The sequence below is a fragment of the Rhincodon typus genome, chromosome 22 (assembly GCF_021869965.1).
Source record: "Rhincodon typus isolate 14 chromosome 22, sRhiTyp1.1, whole genome shotgun sequence".
Classification (NCBI taxonomy): Eukaryota; Metazoa; Chordata; class Chondrichthyes; order Orectolobiformes; family Rhincodontidae; genus Rhincodon; species Rhincodon typus.
In genome coordinates, this window is record NC_063353.1 from 26,221,543 (window position 1) to 26,238,002 (window position 16,460).

The window sequence follows — 16,460 nt, forward strand, 5'->3', positions numbered from 1 at the left end:
ACACAGCAGGCCGAGCAGGAAAGCTGACGTTTTGGGTTGAGACCCTTTGATTTCTGAAGAAGGGCTTTCCTGCTCCTCTGATGCTGCTTGGCCTGCTGTGTTCATCCAGCTCTACACCTTATTATCTCAGATTCTCCAGCATCGGCAGTTCCTACTGTCTCTAAATTGTTTTCTTCATAGTTTCCCTGAGTTATTTTCTGTGTCTTCCTGCTGTTCATAAGCTGGTACATATGAATCTTAGAAATTAAAAGTGTTTGTAAAATTTTTTCCAAATTAATCTTGAAAGTTCCCTAATCCGGCATAAATTCATTTTCCCCTTTTTGGTTTCAAAATAAATTATGAAATAATCTTAGCTATGCTGAAAAATTAGCCCTCGGTTTCAATTTTTTAAAATAAAAATCTCTCTACTGTGCATTTTTGTAATGGTTTCTACTTAGAACTCAAGCTGTAAGCCTAGTGAGCATGGTGAGAAACCAGTCTGATCACTTAAGCTTACAGTGCTAGTTGTGTTCAAATGAGCGAGAGCTGTACAAGTGAACAAATAGGCCACTCATACATTGGAACAACAACTGGGAAAGGTAAAATAATTTGCAAAATAATTAATGCATGAATGAGGAGTTTTAGGGTTTGTGGAGAAATTTCAACAAGTTGCTAATCTTTGCACTGTAACTAACTCCACACTCCAACAAAACAGAACAAAACATAAGTGCATGCAGAGAAGTGATGAAGCTTCTAAAATATGCTCCTTTTGTGGTAAATTGTAGTTGTGGATTCATATTTATTTTTGAAATATTAACCTGATGCCTGGTTTACCACAAATTCAGTCTCAAACTGGACAAGTCATATTTCCATACATCTCATAAATAACACTTCAACAAATTGCTTATGAACTCTGTAATTGACTCACAATAAAAATCCTGGGTCATTAGGATTCTTCAAACTGTTACAACTGAGGAGAAAGAATGGAGACAGTAAAGAGGATGTCTAGCCAGCTGCAATTTGTGTGTGTCTAGTGTGATTCACCGACACCTTTTTAAAGTCTCATTTCTTGTGTAGTCTGAATATTTTGGCACCTCTTACAAAGTTACCACAGAAAGGTCACCTCAATGGGAACATTCTCAGTATTAAGTTGAGACTGAAACGTCAGACTATTTAATGAGAAATGTTGAACCAACTAGAATTTTGGGTCCATGCTAAGTCTTTTCTCCGATTCAGTGTCATCAGCATCTCTGATCTCTCATCCCTCCTAATCTGAATTTTATCTTTATTGCTTGATCTGATAGCAAGTCTTGGCTTGTAGCAATGTAACTGCTTGTCATGTGAATTGGATATTCTAATTTGATGCCCTTGTCCTGCTCATTGGCGCCTTCTGTGGGCATGCAATTTATGGCCACTGAGTTAGACTCTATACTTGCTTAATGTTAAATTCATGCACAGTTTCTCCTGGAGTCTGAAAGATGGATTGACTAACTCAGTAGTGAGAAATGGCTAACTATATACAAACAAGCTGATTTGTTTTAGATAGAATATGCCAGTGAACAAAATAATTTCTGAATAGTTGCTTCTCAGAGCAAAGTATAACAAGCTGGGCCTAAATTTAGCAGGATTATGACACTTTTTGACTCAAACATTTTCTGAAAATAACAAAGATTAAATTTAGGCAGGAAAACCTTTACTGTCTGATATCTTTACAAAACTTCTGCAGAATATCTCTTTTCTTACCTGGAAAGAATGTGAGGTTTCTCCTCGGCTTGTCTCCCAGTTGTCAATGCTCAGGAACAGACAAGTCAAGCTATCTTTTAAATCTGCTATTGGCTTCTTGAACCTGGACTGCAGGCAGTTAATTCTCACTGAGTTCACCTGAATGAAGCCTTTCTGATACATTGTGTATAGCTGTTGGGATGCCTTTAACAAGCCTCTATTGCCTGAAGTCTATGAGGTGTGCAGGAAGCAGCATTCTAGACAGGAATTTTAATGGAGTTCTGTTTCACATTCCCTTGTAATAAGAAGACTGGGAGGTGATAACACAGAATTATTTGGGGCAGCACGGTGGCTCAGTGGTTAGCACTGCTGCCTTATAGCGCTAGTGACCCAGGTTCATTTCCACCCTCAGGTGACCACCTGTGTGGAGTTTGCACATTCTCCCCGTGTCTGCATGGGTTTCCTCCGCGTGCTCAGGTTTCCTCCCACAGTCCAAAGATGTGCAGGCTAGGTGGATTGGCCATGCTAAATTGCCCGTAGTATTCAGGGATGTGTAGACTAGGTGGGTTATAGGTGAATGGATCTGGGTGGGATGCTCTGAGGGTTGGTGTGGACTTGTTGGGCCAACGGGCCTGTTTCCACACTGTAGGGATTCTATGAATTGTTACAGGGCAGAAAGAGGTTATTCAGCCCATAGTGTCTGCACTAGCCCTCTAATGAACTTTATTAAGTAGTGCCATTTGCTATCATTTTCCCATATCGTAGCATATCGGATGCTTATTTGAATAGAAACAATGCCTTCTTGAATGTCTCAATTGACTCTGCCTCCACCATCAGACCCCAACCACTCTTTGTGGGGATAAAGATTTCTCTGACATCATATTTGCTACGCTTTAAATCTGCCACTTTCGATCCTCTCATGTGCAGTAACCGTTTCTCCCAATCCAGATCTCTCCTGATTTGAGAACTTCTATCAGATTTCCTGTTAGCCTTCCTCTCTCTCCAGGAGAACAATACCAGCATCTCCGATCTACCATCATAAATGAACTTTCACATTCTCTGGAAACATTTTTGTAAATCTCTTCTGCCCTCTTTCCAATGTGTTCACATCCTTCCCAAATTGTGGCACCCAGAACAGCACACAGTGTTCCATGTGAAATCTAAATTCAGCATAACATCCTTTGTTAACAAAGCCCAGGACATTGTGTGTTTTATTAAAGGCAAGGTGGCACTCCATGCCCCCCCCGCCCTTCCACCTTCCTGATGCCAGTTCTCTCAATCATGCAGTGCTAGACCATCATTTTGCTTTACAGACTATCAGCACTGGGTGAAGGGCACTGGCCGCAGGATTTCCCACTGAAGGCCTGAGTTGGCAACAGGGAGAGAAGACCATCCAGGAGCTTTCCCACCCTGGTCTTAACTGCGGCAGTATCGAGAAGGTAGTGTGGTCCCTACTTTGTTGGATTTAATACCCGATGCCACCAAAATTGATAAAGGGAAGGATCTAGAATTCCCCCTATATTACCATTAATGTTGACCTAAAGCTGCATAGCATCAAATGTTGGTGGACCTGCCATTAATTGCACTGTCAAAATGCCAGCATTCTTCCTCATGAGATATGATCTGACAGCTCAGGCCATCGAAAAGTCATCAGAGGAATCTTAAGTGATATGTATTAACCTGTTAGCCACTGCAGGCATTTCATTAGAATTTCATTCTACATTCCCTTGAAACCAACATAGTGAGATCAGTATTAAATTCTGTTCAATTCTGAGCTGATCCTTTTATTCATATTTGATCTTTCATTAAGATCCTTTTCTATCACATGGAATGATTCTGTCTCTTCCGAAAATCATTGGAACCCGAACCTTAAACAACTTAATTGTCTGAATGTTTGACTCTTTCCATTCTCTCTATTGCCACATTGGGTGACATCCATTCAGATTCTATTGGCCTAATGCCTGGAATTCTGAGCCAAAATCTTTAAAAATGATCACCTCTTGCTGGCTTTTAAAACTTCTTAGAAAGAACTTCTCTTTGAGGGCACTTTTGCCATTCGTCTCTTGATTCCTACTCAACATCTGACTATCATCATCATCAACTCTTTAGTGTGCCATCATGGAAGCTTATATTTCTGAACCAAATCCTCATTCAGTCCAGGATAAGCTGCTCAAGGATGGAAACAGTGATTTTTTAAAAAAAGAAACAAGTTGATTTTTAATTTCAGTGTAGATAAAATAGTGTTTTATATTTAATACATTAGAGTCACTAAAGTAACAATTCAGTCTGAGGTTTTTGCGTCATGTTTTAGTAAATCATATTTAAACATGATGATTGTGGAACAAATAGTGAAATATTAGGGTCATGTTCTTCCTGCTGGAAGGAGAAATGTGTTTTAGATTACACTGTTTGACATAATTAAGTTGAGTTGATGTTTGATGAATGGATATATTTATATTACATAATGATTCAGTTGCAGCAATAGTTCTTTGATTGTTGTTTTTCATAATTTTACTTTTTAGAGAGCTAGTCTTGGTTCAGTTTGGAAACTGGATGAAAAAATCTTGGGAAGGGATCTTGTGGGCAATGGTGAAAAATTTGGGAGAATTAAGCGAGAGGTCAAGTGAGGCCTTTCTCAACATCAAAATCAATAAGTTGCATTTTCCAGTTAAGTTTAAGACAAGACACTCTCTAGTGACTGGCAAGAGACCTATTAATGGTATTATTGCTCATTATCACCCTCATATTTTCTTTATGGCACCTGATTAGTATGCACTCTTCTGTTCTCCCACCTGCCAGATAGAATCTAGACACTGACATGAAATTCAGGAAGGTTTCTTAGTAACTGCAATGTTCTGAGGAAGGGTCACCGGACCCGAAACGTTCACTCTGTTTTCTCCTTCACAGATGCTGCCAGACCTGCTGAGCTTTTCCAGCAACTTTGTTTTTGTGCAGTGTGACTGTATTGTGTAAGTGACTGGTACATGTTGCAGGTGTGAGATTGAGGAAGCATGGTGCTGTACAGTGACAGGTCCACCCCCAATTGATTGATCACGGCTGACAATCCTGACAAGGTGCCTGGCTTTGGGTCTGCAATAAACATCAAGTCTAGACTGGAATGCTGCGAGCATCCAGGTAGGCTCAAAGTGAGTGAGCGCTAAGAGAGTGAGCGAGCAGCCCTGAGATGCAACCTGGGTCCAATCCCTGAACTGGGTGCCTGCCCCTGCGTGCTAAATGTAGTTGCTGCAGCATTACAATGCTAGTTGCTGGTGCACTGCAAATTGCAGCATTCTGTAAGAAAATCAGAAATGTGTCATGATGATATTGATGCCAGTGCATATCAAATGCCAATATTCATAGACATAGGGTGTGTGTGGTCACTGCTCATTGGGTACACTCTGAAATGTTGGTGCCGGGTGTCTAAGATGGACAGCTGAAGGAGCAAGCAGAGAATACTTGCCAGAATATAGTGAGACTCAGCCCTTGGACTTCGGAAAATATTCATATCTTGCAGGCTGTATAGGTGAAATAGTTACCGGAACCAGACTGGCAGGGCATAAGTTGCAACATTGACAGCAATTGTGAATCTCGAGCTTTCACAGGCAGGCAGCGAGGGTGTGGCAGTAATCTTCTCAGTGGCAGCCTCTCAGTTGGGCGTAGCCTAGCTCTCTGGGTTAGCAGTTCTGCAGTGCTGCTAATACATGTGGCCAATGCTAAGGCTGCCCCCTCGCAAGAGAAGGTGACAGGCTCTGGTGATTGGAATGTAAATGCTGGGACTCCATCCTTCAAACATAGAACTTCTGAATATAACAGTCAACCTCCATCTAAGGAAGCCACTGGGAGGCCACCTGTACGCAACTGGTGGCCTCCTAAGTAATAGCTTGTGGGGTTGGGGAGCGTGGGGGCTGCTTTTATCAGGCCTTCAAATTGCACACCTGCTGCCGTTCCTGCTACCCTTGGTAGCAGCATGTTGGCAAGCTCTCCCAGCCATGGCTCCCAACAACTTCCCATCCTTGCTATCTCCAAGCCTGCTGCTCAGGGCTTGTGCAGTATATCAGTACAAGTGGTCTGCCATGATGTAGGGTGACAGAGTTTCAGTTCTTACCCATTACTCACCACAATTTCTGTTATAACCAGTTCAGAGGGACCACAACATAAATGTAATTTGCTTCTAGTAAAGAAAGAAGTAATTAAAAAGTCAATTCAACTGGGCAATGTAGAATATTCATGGCAAGAGTTCAGGTAGACAAGGAGCTCTTTTTGCTCAGGTATTGTGAAAGGGTAAAAAATGGAAAGACCTGCATTTATAAAGCACTTTTCATGAACACTAGACATCTCAAAGTGCTTTACAGCTCATGAAAAATCTTTGAAGCTTGGCCATTGTTGTAGTAAGAAATGTGGCATCAAATTACTGAAAACTTCCAGAAACGGTGATGTGGGAATTAAAATAATCTGCTTTTGTGATGCTGATTGGGGGATAAATATTCACAAGTGCACAGTTTTTTTTTTAAATAGTGCATGGGATCTTTCATGTCCACTTGAAAGGACTTGAGTTTAACATCTCATCTGAAAGACAGCAACTCCAACAATGAAGCACACTGTAAGTCCTCCACAGGAACATCAACCTGGATTTTTTTGCTCAAGTGCTGTAATAGAACTTGAAGATTAGAAAAATAAACTACAGAACCAGTAGTGAATAACTTGTAAAATAAAAGAAACAAAAGAAATGAATAGAGTACAAGTTTAATTTACTTAAAAATTAGGGTCTATGACAAAGGCCAGAGCTGAGATCACTTAACAGCAGAGGAGAAGCAGATGTGGGGTAGATAGTTAATCATCATAAAGGAACGAGTTCAGAGCAATAACAATACAAGTTGCATTACATGGGATAGCTATCATTTTCCCTGAGTTTAAGTTGAATTTTGTAGGGCCTGAAGCTGCAAAGACTTGCATTGTGAGAGAAATGACAGATCTTATGCTTATGTAATGCTGTCTGTCCTCAAGTTTTGTATTTCTCTTCTAATACTTTCATTTTTTTCCAGGCAAAACTGATCTGATCAATAACTTGTTACTTGATGCTGGATTTACAAGTGAACTTGTAACAAACTATTGGACAAAACAAAATCCGTAAGTTCTGACTTTCCATTTCATGTGACTTGTAATAGGGTTTACTGTTTCATTTTTGTTTTAGCAAGCTTCTATCTACGCCATAGGCATGCATTTACACATTAAGACATGAAAAGTTGCATCTTAGGGAGCTGTGTATTACAGAAAAGAAACCATGGTGTGGTGCAAAGCTTTATAATATGATACTTTCACAGGTGCAAATGGAACAGATTGAGTAAATCACCTGTATCTGGTGTGAATTTTATTTCAGTAATGCAAATGATTACTTGAAAGAATGAATTTCAGTAGCTGAGGTGCTTAAGTATAAGGAGGGCACAGATTGTATCTGTGTTCAAGAAATTGAACCAGGCTTGTTAATTTAAGCAGTTTGATATGTTACTTTGTGTGGAATAATTATTACATGCATGTTAGACATTTAGAAAATTATACGCTACAATTTTTTAAAAAGATTTGCTTTTGTTGTAATGTTGCAGCTAACTTAAACCTTCAGACAGCTGCCTGCTGGCATTATGTTGTATGAGCAAGCTGGACTCTGTTGCCATAAGATGGATTTGTTCCACATCCCCTTTTAGGTTGGGATCTCTGGGGCCTGCTAAGACAAGATGTGGTTTACGGCACATGCCTGATCCTTGCTGATCACAGATGCTAAGCAAACTCAGGCCTGGTTAGTACTTGGATGGGAGACTGCCTGGGAATACCAGGTGCATTCAGCTTGTGTGGTTGGAGGTTTGCTCAGATGTTTAGCAAGTGATGCTAAGAATGCTGTAGTTGTGCATTCAATCCCAATACTGCTAGCTTTGTATTTTCAATCGATGAGGTTTTGAGGCTGTGACATTTCTTTCCTTCCCCATCTCTGTGCGATTGAGACATACGGGGATGCCATGAGCTGTTCAATGCTTTTTCTTTTCCCCACCGGTGCTTCCATGCTCAAGATGCCTCTGTCAAAAGATCTGTTACATCCATCTCCCAAGGAGGAAAAGAAGAAACACAAGAAGAAATGTTTGATGCAAATCCCCAACTCCTACTTCATGGATGTCAAATGTCCTAGTTGCTACAAAATTCCAACAGTGTTCAGGCACATACAGACTGCTGTGTTGTGTGTCAGATGCTCCATTGTACTTTGCCACCAATGGAAAGGCCAGGCTAACAGACAGATGTTCCTTTAGAAGAAAACAGCCTTAAAATGAAAGCTGGCATCTCAGGATGGGTGAGACTACCTGCACTGCTGGGCGTCGGTGAACTAGCTGAGGAATACTGATTCACTTCTCTGAGATTTGGTTGGCAGAAGGAAGGATGTGTAGCTGGCGTGAGTCTGTGGACTTATCACTGTCCCACAGCCTTAGCTATTGAGTTTATAGAAACTTGTTTAGATCTCCTGCTAGTTTCAAGTTATTTGTTAGAATTATCAAATAACATGTTGTAACATCAAAAAAAACCATGTAGTTTATTCCATGATAGCAATCAGGTATGAGTTACTTCTGTATGATAAACATTGTCACTAAGGGTATGAGGATCTCCTTTGAGATCTAGATGTGTTCTCCCACTAAAAACCTTTTTGAAATCATTATATTGGTTGGAGCTTAATGTACTCCTTAGTATTAATCCTCTCAGAACCTAATATGTGACAAAGCTATCATTTTGGAGTTTATGTAAGTGAGGGTGAACTATATATTTAGCTCCCAGCCCAAACAGGGTATGCATTGGCATCAAGTCATCAAGCTGGTACAAAATGATCATAAATTTCTTACAGGAATACATTGGCACCAGAATGCAGTGCAATACTGCTTTGTATTTTGTATTGTTTTAAATTAACTTCCGTTGATTCACATAAACTGGTACTATCGTGAACCATCATTAAATTTTTGAAATCCTTACAGCTGGCAGCAAGTTAGTTTTCTGGGAAGCCTGTTCTTGAACTGAACTGAACTTGACTATCTCCAAACTCATGACACTGAATGTAAATTATCAGGAAGCTCCAGTAAATGAAGAATATTTAAATGTTCTTTGACTTCTTTTGGGCAAACAGACTTATGAAGGATGACATTCAAATTAAAGATATTGTTTTGAAATGGTTGTACTTTTGATTCCTTTCAAAACTATGTTGAAACAGAACAAATGAATTCAATTTCTATTAGATTTACTGAATTTCAATTCCTCTAATTTTGTACATCTGTTTAGTCAATAGTTGAGCATTCATTTTCACTGGTGCCAACTTCAGATCAGTTTCAGGAAACCAAACTATTTACACAGTAGTTATTGTTTTCTTTCACCATATCATGCTGACATTATTTCCTTATAATTCAGAAACGAATGTAAATAAAAACACATGTAAAACAGAGAGATAATGAATGTATATCCAGGTCAAAATCTAATTAAACGTTACATTTTTAGTTTGGACATTTCTTCCAATCAACCTTGGGTCTTTTCATTTACTGTTATGAACTGTAAATAACAACTTCTGCTGTGATTTCTTTTTAAAAGCTAAAAGTGCAGAAATGTGTTTGCTGAGCTTTATTAAACCTGTCAACAAAGTGGGAATAAATATATTCAACATTATTAAATTGATGTTTGCAAAACTATAGATTGGACATTTAATTAACTGAAGCTTTACTTGTATTTTCAGTAGACAGGAATTCTGCTGCTGGTCTTAGGTGATTTTCCTTAGTCAAGGATAATGTGTATGTTTTAGACCGGCTTTCTTGTCATTGCCCATGACTGACAATTATGCCTGGGAGTCAATGATTGGTTTGATGGTACCGAAGCATGTGCAATCAATCATCCTGTGACATTGTGGATAGAATGGATCCGTTTAAAGAGTCCTGACTGGTCTGCATAAAACGCACAACATGTATTCAATCCTGATATTGATTCATGTTTAACAGTTAACATCTCAAACTAAATGCCATGATAGTTCAACCCCTGCTCAATTAAACCTGAACCACTGACATTTTACCCACTCTGTCTATCCTTTATCATCCAACTGGGTGAACACTTGTTCCAATGCATTCCAAAGTGGGAGTTGGGACCCCCAAGTGGGGTCCTGAGTTTTGAGGTAACAGTGGCTGCCAGGAGTTCTGTCTGAACTATAACAGCTGATCTCTTGCTCTAACAGGCCCTTGCCATCATGGCTGCCCTATCCTCTGTTACTCTTCTCACTGAATTTTCAAGCCTTGACATGGGGTCACAGTGTGGCAGCACTGACCTGCTGTCCCTTTCTGCTCTGTCCCTTCCAGATAACCCTCCTCCTCCACTTTTCTCCATCTCAGATCACACTTTCAACCAACAATCTCAATCTGTTAACTGGGATGATTTGAAAGGTGCCTTTCTTTCTTCCTGTGACGGCCCTTGTTATCTCCTTGCTTAATCTCCAGAGAAAGCTGGCAACTGGGATTAGGCTCAATAGTTCTTTTTTGACTGGCGCAAGTAGAAGGGTCCAAAGTTGTTGTGTGCAGTAATGTTGCTGTGTTTCTCTATTCCCACCTCTGATATGTTGCCTTCTGTTTTTGTTGTACAACTTGCCCTTTATCAAAGGTATAAGTTGCAAATTGAGTAAATGAGTGAAGAAATCTTGTGTCGGAAAGACACATAACAACTTACATGAAGAAGGCTACAAACATAAGAGGTAAAGGGGAAAAGAGTGACAGAATAGGTAGGAAGCTTAAAGAGGAACAAAATGTAGCAGACAAATAAAAGGGAGAGGAACAAACAAGATTGGAACAAGGCGCTCAATTTTATAATTCAAAGATTCTGTCTTTACCTTTACATTTCCACTGTGAATTCAAGCACCCCTGTCGATTGAGATGGGCAGTTTTCGCAACTTCCCTAGTTGTAACCACATCCGATGGGGAGGGACTGTATATTCACTGTGTGACAAGATGGTTCTGTTATAAATGTAATATAAGAATTTAAAATGGAAAATAATGACAAACAATGTGCTTTGACATATTATTTTTATTAAATACTTAGCAAGGTATTCAATCTAGCTATTATTGTACATGTTCTCTTCAGGATGCTTGTTAGCTGAGCTATGTCTTTCCTATAATGTAACAACACAATATCAAGACAGATCAATTCTAACATACATCTGCTGCTGTTGTCCTTAAAGAGTCATAGCTAACATTATTCCTTTTAGTAGAATTTTCACCATTGAAAAATGTTTGATTGAAGAAATCTAAGAAGCACCAGTTACCACATGAATATTTTGATTTGCTTTGTGCTTACCGGGTAACAGACTATTTATTCAAAATCTCTGATACCAAATTTCGAAATCAAGCCATTGTAACTCTCACGAAACCCCACAGTTTTAGTATTTTTCATCATGGTGTCAGGAAGAAATTACATAGCGATGTAAGCGCAGCCCAGTCCATCATAGAAACCAACCTTCCTTCCATTGATACCATTTATACTTCCTGCTGCCTTGGGAAAGCAGCCAACAAAATCAAAGATCCCTCCCACCCTGGTTATACTCTCTTTCACTTCCTTCTATCAGATAGAAAATACAGAAATTTGAAAGCATGGACCAACAAATTCAAGAACAGCTTCTTCCCCACTGTTATCAGTCTTAAGAATGGACCTCTCATATATTAGGGTTGATCTTTCTCTGCACCTTCTCTGTAGCTGTAACACTATATTCTACATTCTGTTCTATTACCCTGATGTACTTACGTAAGGTCTGATTTGTCTGCTTAGCGTGCAAAGCAATATTTTTTGCTGTAACTCGGTACATGTGACAGTAATAAATCAAATCAAGTCAAAGGTTTGGAATCCAGCCAGCCAAATATGAGTGAGTGGATTGAAATTTAACACATCTCCCATCGTTTATGCCTCAGTAACACTGGATGCAGTGGACACCTGTTTTCCCTTGGAAACTGTTTTTTTAACAGTTAGCTTTTAGAAGACAGTTTTCTTCAGAGTAGCCCATCTTGACGAGGTGGACTGATTTAGGGAAACTGCTGCTATAATTTACCAGTCAGCTTTTGTAATTTGTTTTAAGTTTTTGCCAGGCCCACACTGAAATGTGATCTAGTGATTTGCTTATCCTCCACCCTGGCCCCATCCTCAACACAAGGCATGCACTCCTGGCACCATTACAGGCCTTAGTACCTTGATGATATTTTGTTGAATTTCACTGCAAGATGTGGGCAAGGATTAGGGGTGTGTGTGGGTTCCCTTGAACAATATTATGACACCATATCAACGTTCGTGAAGTCTGGCCCTCCATTTAAAAACAAAAATGAGTTTCCACACAGTGGCAGAAAATGTTTGTATTGTCACATCAAAAATTAGACTGACAGTGCATGTGAGAGAATTCTGTGCTTCTACTCAAGTAAAGTAACTTTTCTTTGTAAAATAGGGCTGGAGTTCTTGCAAGATTTGTAGCAACTGATGGAGGAATTACAAGGATTTACCCCAAAAGGTAAGACATTTGCACTGAAGGATGCATGTCCTTGGATCTGTTGTTCATTCGTTGCAGCTAATTACAAATCAGTTGAGAATCTGAGATTGATTCTGTGGTGAGGATGGGGGAGCTGTGGAAAAGTGGGTTCAACACGCAGGTGGTGAGGATGGGGTGAGTCCAGTGCATGGAGGGTGGGTGGGGACGTCTACAAGATAGGAAGGAAAATGAGAAGCTTTGACTATGCTTTTGAAAAATGTGGGGAATGGGGGTGCTGTGCACCCATATGGGTTATTCTGATAGATGGCTGGATCCAGAAGGATGGTGTAAATTTCCCTCATTTCCTGGATCCATCCATGCCACTTGAATTTACTTTCCCCTCATGGATGTATCCTCACAATGTGGATCTATCTTTTCCTCCTCACTTCTGTCCTCGCTTCTACGATCCACCCTTGTGTCTTGGATCAATGATCTCCTCTAGGTATATACCTTGCCTTGAGACTCTGTCCTTGCAGCCTGGAACTACCTACCTGGATCACTTTATCGATCCCGAGGTTCAGAAAACCCTGGGTGACCACAATTAAATTTGAAAATTGAAATAACATCAAGGGTTGCAAATTCTTATTTAATTTACCAGCCCACTCCTCGGTGCAGGCTGGTCACCTGCACTCTTATCAAATTCAAAGCAGCTTGAGGATGAGCTTGGGTCAGAAGGCTGATCCTTAAGATTTTAATCTATCCAACATTAACCTGCCTTCTCTTCTTTAAAGAAATCTGTTGATAAATAACAAATCCTTACCGCTAGAATAACATGCATTATAACTTATGAATAGTGATTGCTAATCAATACCATAAATAAGTTATAAAATAAATGATGATTAGGGCACTTGAACCAACATACCTCACATTATATTTACAAATGAATCTGGTAAAGAAATACACTAGCCAATTGGATTTAGCAATATATACAAATAGGTTTGCTATGTAGTCAGCTGTTTCTGGAACAGCAGGAGGCAGTGTCCTTAGCCACTTAGTTAATCATGAATACGAAGTGAAGAAACTAAGAACTGAAGAAATCATCTTGCAAAATATTATTGCATCATGTATATTGTTTAAATTGCAACCTATTATTCTCATTTTTGGATTTCCCAGCATTGCAGACTCAATAATGTCTGGCGTTCAGGAACCTACTGAAGGTTGACATTGCACTATGCAAAACTAAAAACAAACGCATTAACCCTTTTAACTTTTATGGGGGGTAGTGTTTAATTGTAGTGTTTAATCACTGTCATTGAGTCAAAATCCTGGAATTCCCCCACCCCTCCCTCCACCTCTAGCACTGCGGGTACACCTACACCAGATAGATATCTGTCATTTAAGAAAGTGTTTCATCACCACCTTCTTGAGAAATCAGAGATGGCAACAAATACTGACCCAACCAGCAAAACCATATTCCAAGAACAAATAAAGAAAGAAAATGATTTAACCCAGTGATGAGAATTTCAGCGCATTTGACCTGCAGTTTAATTGAAAACTGTATTTTACTTGCAATATTCTACTTGCCTTTCATAACTTTGTCGAACATTTTCATTACATTGCTCTCAGGCAGATTTAAATTTAAAAAGCAGAGTCTACATTTCTGAAATATTATTTGTTTTTTAGTGCTGCAGAAGAATGGACAGAAAACCCAGAGACATATGAAGCAAGTTACTACAAAAGGAGCCTAAACAACAATCTGTACATCTTCACCGCACCTTATATCAACAGTATGTTCAGAGTACTTTATTCAAAAGGGAATCTATACCAGTGACTGAAATTGGAGAAACATGTTGATTTTAACAACTGGGTCTTACTTACATTTTCCAAGTCTGCCTCCTGTTCGAAGCTGCTGGGAATGCTGTTAGGGTTGTGAGTAGGAGTGGAAATTGGTGTGGGAGCCAGGGGCCAAAGGGAACACACCCCAACATAAGGTAAATGCTCAGAGGGTTTTGTGGTACACCGACTGTTAACTGGGGTCTGTAGACGGGTGCAAGCTGAGTTCCAACATTTCTGTTTCATGTACAAAGGGAATTTCTTTAAGTCTGGTCCCTCCTAACTTTCTCTGTGCAGCTACTCGTGGTGATTTAAAGGGACCAATTGTGGTTGGCCTGTGCGGGGACTTTTGAGTTGTTGTAACGTCATGCACCTGAGAGGAAATGTTGGGGAACATGCCGCACTCCTCTTGACCACAGCAGTTCCATATTCCAGGAATATTTCTTGCCTTACATTAACCCTGTCTGACTTCCCACAACAGTACTCATGGTTGACTGAACAGGCCTCCTGAAAAGTGGAACCTATAAATGATGCAACAGGGGAATTGGTAACAGGGAAAAGGGATATGGTAGACAATTTAAATTAATAGTTTATGTCGGTCTTCTCAGAGGAGAACATTGTAAATGCCCTTCAGATAGCAGAGAAATATGGTGCTAGTGGGAGGAAAGGTCTTGTAACAGTCCCGATCATGAAGGACAAAGTATGTGATAAACTAATGGGTCTGAAGGCAGACAGGTTGCCAGGACCTGATGGACTGAATTCAAGGGTTTTAAAGGAATTGCCTGGAGAGATAACGGAGACATTGTTTGAAATATTCCAGAACTCATTGGATTCTGGGAGGGTTCCAACAGATTTGAAAAATGCTGACATGACACCCTCTTGTTTAAGAACGAAGGGAGACAGAAAACAGCAAACTATGGGCCAGTTGCTTAACATCAGTTATTGGGTAAATGCGATAGACAATTATTATGGAAGAAATAGCAGGACATTGAGAAAAGCTGAAAGCAATCAAGCAGAGTCAACATGGTTTCATGAAAATGAAATCACATGTTACAAATTAACTAGAGTTCTTTAAGGAGATAACATGCAGAGTTGATAAAGGGGAGCCGATAGGTATGGTGTATGTGGATTTCCAGAAGGCGTTCAATAAGCTGCCACAGAAAAGATTATTGCACAAGATAGGAGCTCACAATATTGTGGGTAATAGCATGGATTGAGGATTGATTGACGCACAGAAGACCAAGAGTTAAGATTAATGAATTGTTTTCAGCTTGGAAAGATGTAACTAGTGGAGTGCCACAAGAGTCAATAGGGTCTTAATTATTCATGATCTATACTAATGCCTTGGAGCAATGGGCAGAGTATAATTTATCCATATTTGCTGGTGATCCAGAAACAAAGAGAGCATGTTATGATGAGAACATAAATAATCTACAAGGGAATATAGATAGGTTGAGCCAGTGGGCAGAAACCCCACAGTTGGATTTTAATGGAGGAAAATGTCAGGTCATGCAGTTTGAAAGGAAGAATCAAAAGGCAGACTATTTCTTAAATGACTAAAGACTCCAAAAACATGCAGCACATATTTGGTCTGCTCAATCTGATTCTGATAGTAATAAATCGGATTGGTTGTAAAACTACAGAATGCACAGTAAACATTAGTGATTGAGACCAGAGCAAGATTTTAACGCACACAAATCTCATTAATTTATGTAGAGTTAAAACCGAGCCCTTAGGCTAGAGGTAAATGGATATGAGAACAGAGCGAACACACGGGATCAAGAGCACTGTTCTTATGGTGGATTAGTGCTAACAAGGATTTGTTCAATGAAAAGGAATATTTCCCTGTTTTAATTTCAATGCAGTCCAATAATTCAGTTGTTTTCATGAGGCATAATGGTGTCCCTGAAAAACAGTCGGCTTGTTTTTGAACATTCCTAAGCCATCCTGAAGTGTAGCAGCAACAACCACTAACATGTGAAGCTATCACTGTTGTTCTGTATGAAAATGCACCAGCCAATTTGCATAAACTTCTGAAAAGAAGGAATGAGATTAGCAATCACCTAATCAGCTTTAGAGGGATAGATTGAAGGATGCTGTTGACTGTGTGGTTCTATGACCTTATATTGCTATTGAAAGTTTTCTGACACTTGAGAAGGACCTCAAGCCAAAAGGCAAAATCCACAACAATAACTAAACCTATAAGTAATACAGTGAAGTGTCAGTTTATATTACGTGTTCAAGGCATGCACTTCGTTCAAATCCACAACCTTCGTAATCTGCAATCTACTTAGTTAAACTCTAATCAAAACTCCTACAGATAAGCCAGTTGATCATTTCAAATCTTTCACCTGCCTGCATTTCTGGTTTGAGCCTCCTTTTTGAATGGACCAATACCTGCTGATAATTAGAGATAGTAGCAACT

General features: G+C 39.6%; 1 protein-coding gene and 1 pseudogene across 1 annotated transcript in view; both read left to right on the plus strand.

Annotated features, from left to right (window-relative positions):
- The window catches only part of LOC109931996 (voltage-dependent calcium channel subunit alpha-2/delta-1), a 612,802-nt gene that overhangs the window by 550,600 nt on the left and 45,742 nt on the right, over nucleotides 1-16,460 (plus strand). The window contains exons 23-25 of the mRNA XM_048609958.1: nucleotides 6,744-6,828; nucleotides 12,182-12,244; nucleotides 13,886-13,989. Coding sequence (XP_048465915.1) covers nucleotides 6,744-6,828; nucleotides 12,182-12,244; nucleotides 13,886-13,989 — 252 coding nt within the window. The remainder of the gene's footprint in view (nucleotides 1-6,743; nucleotides 6,829-12,181; nucleotides 12,245-13,885; nucleotides 13,990-16,460) is intronic.
- LOC109931995 lies at nucleotides 7,755-8,010 on the plus strand (annotated as a pseudogene).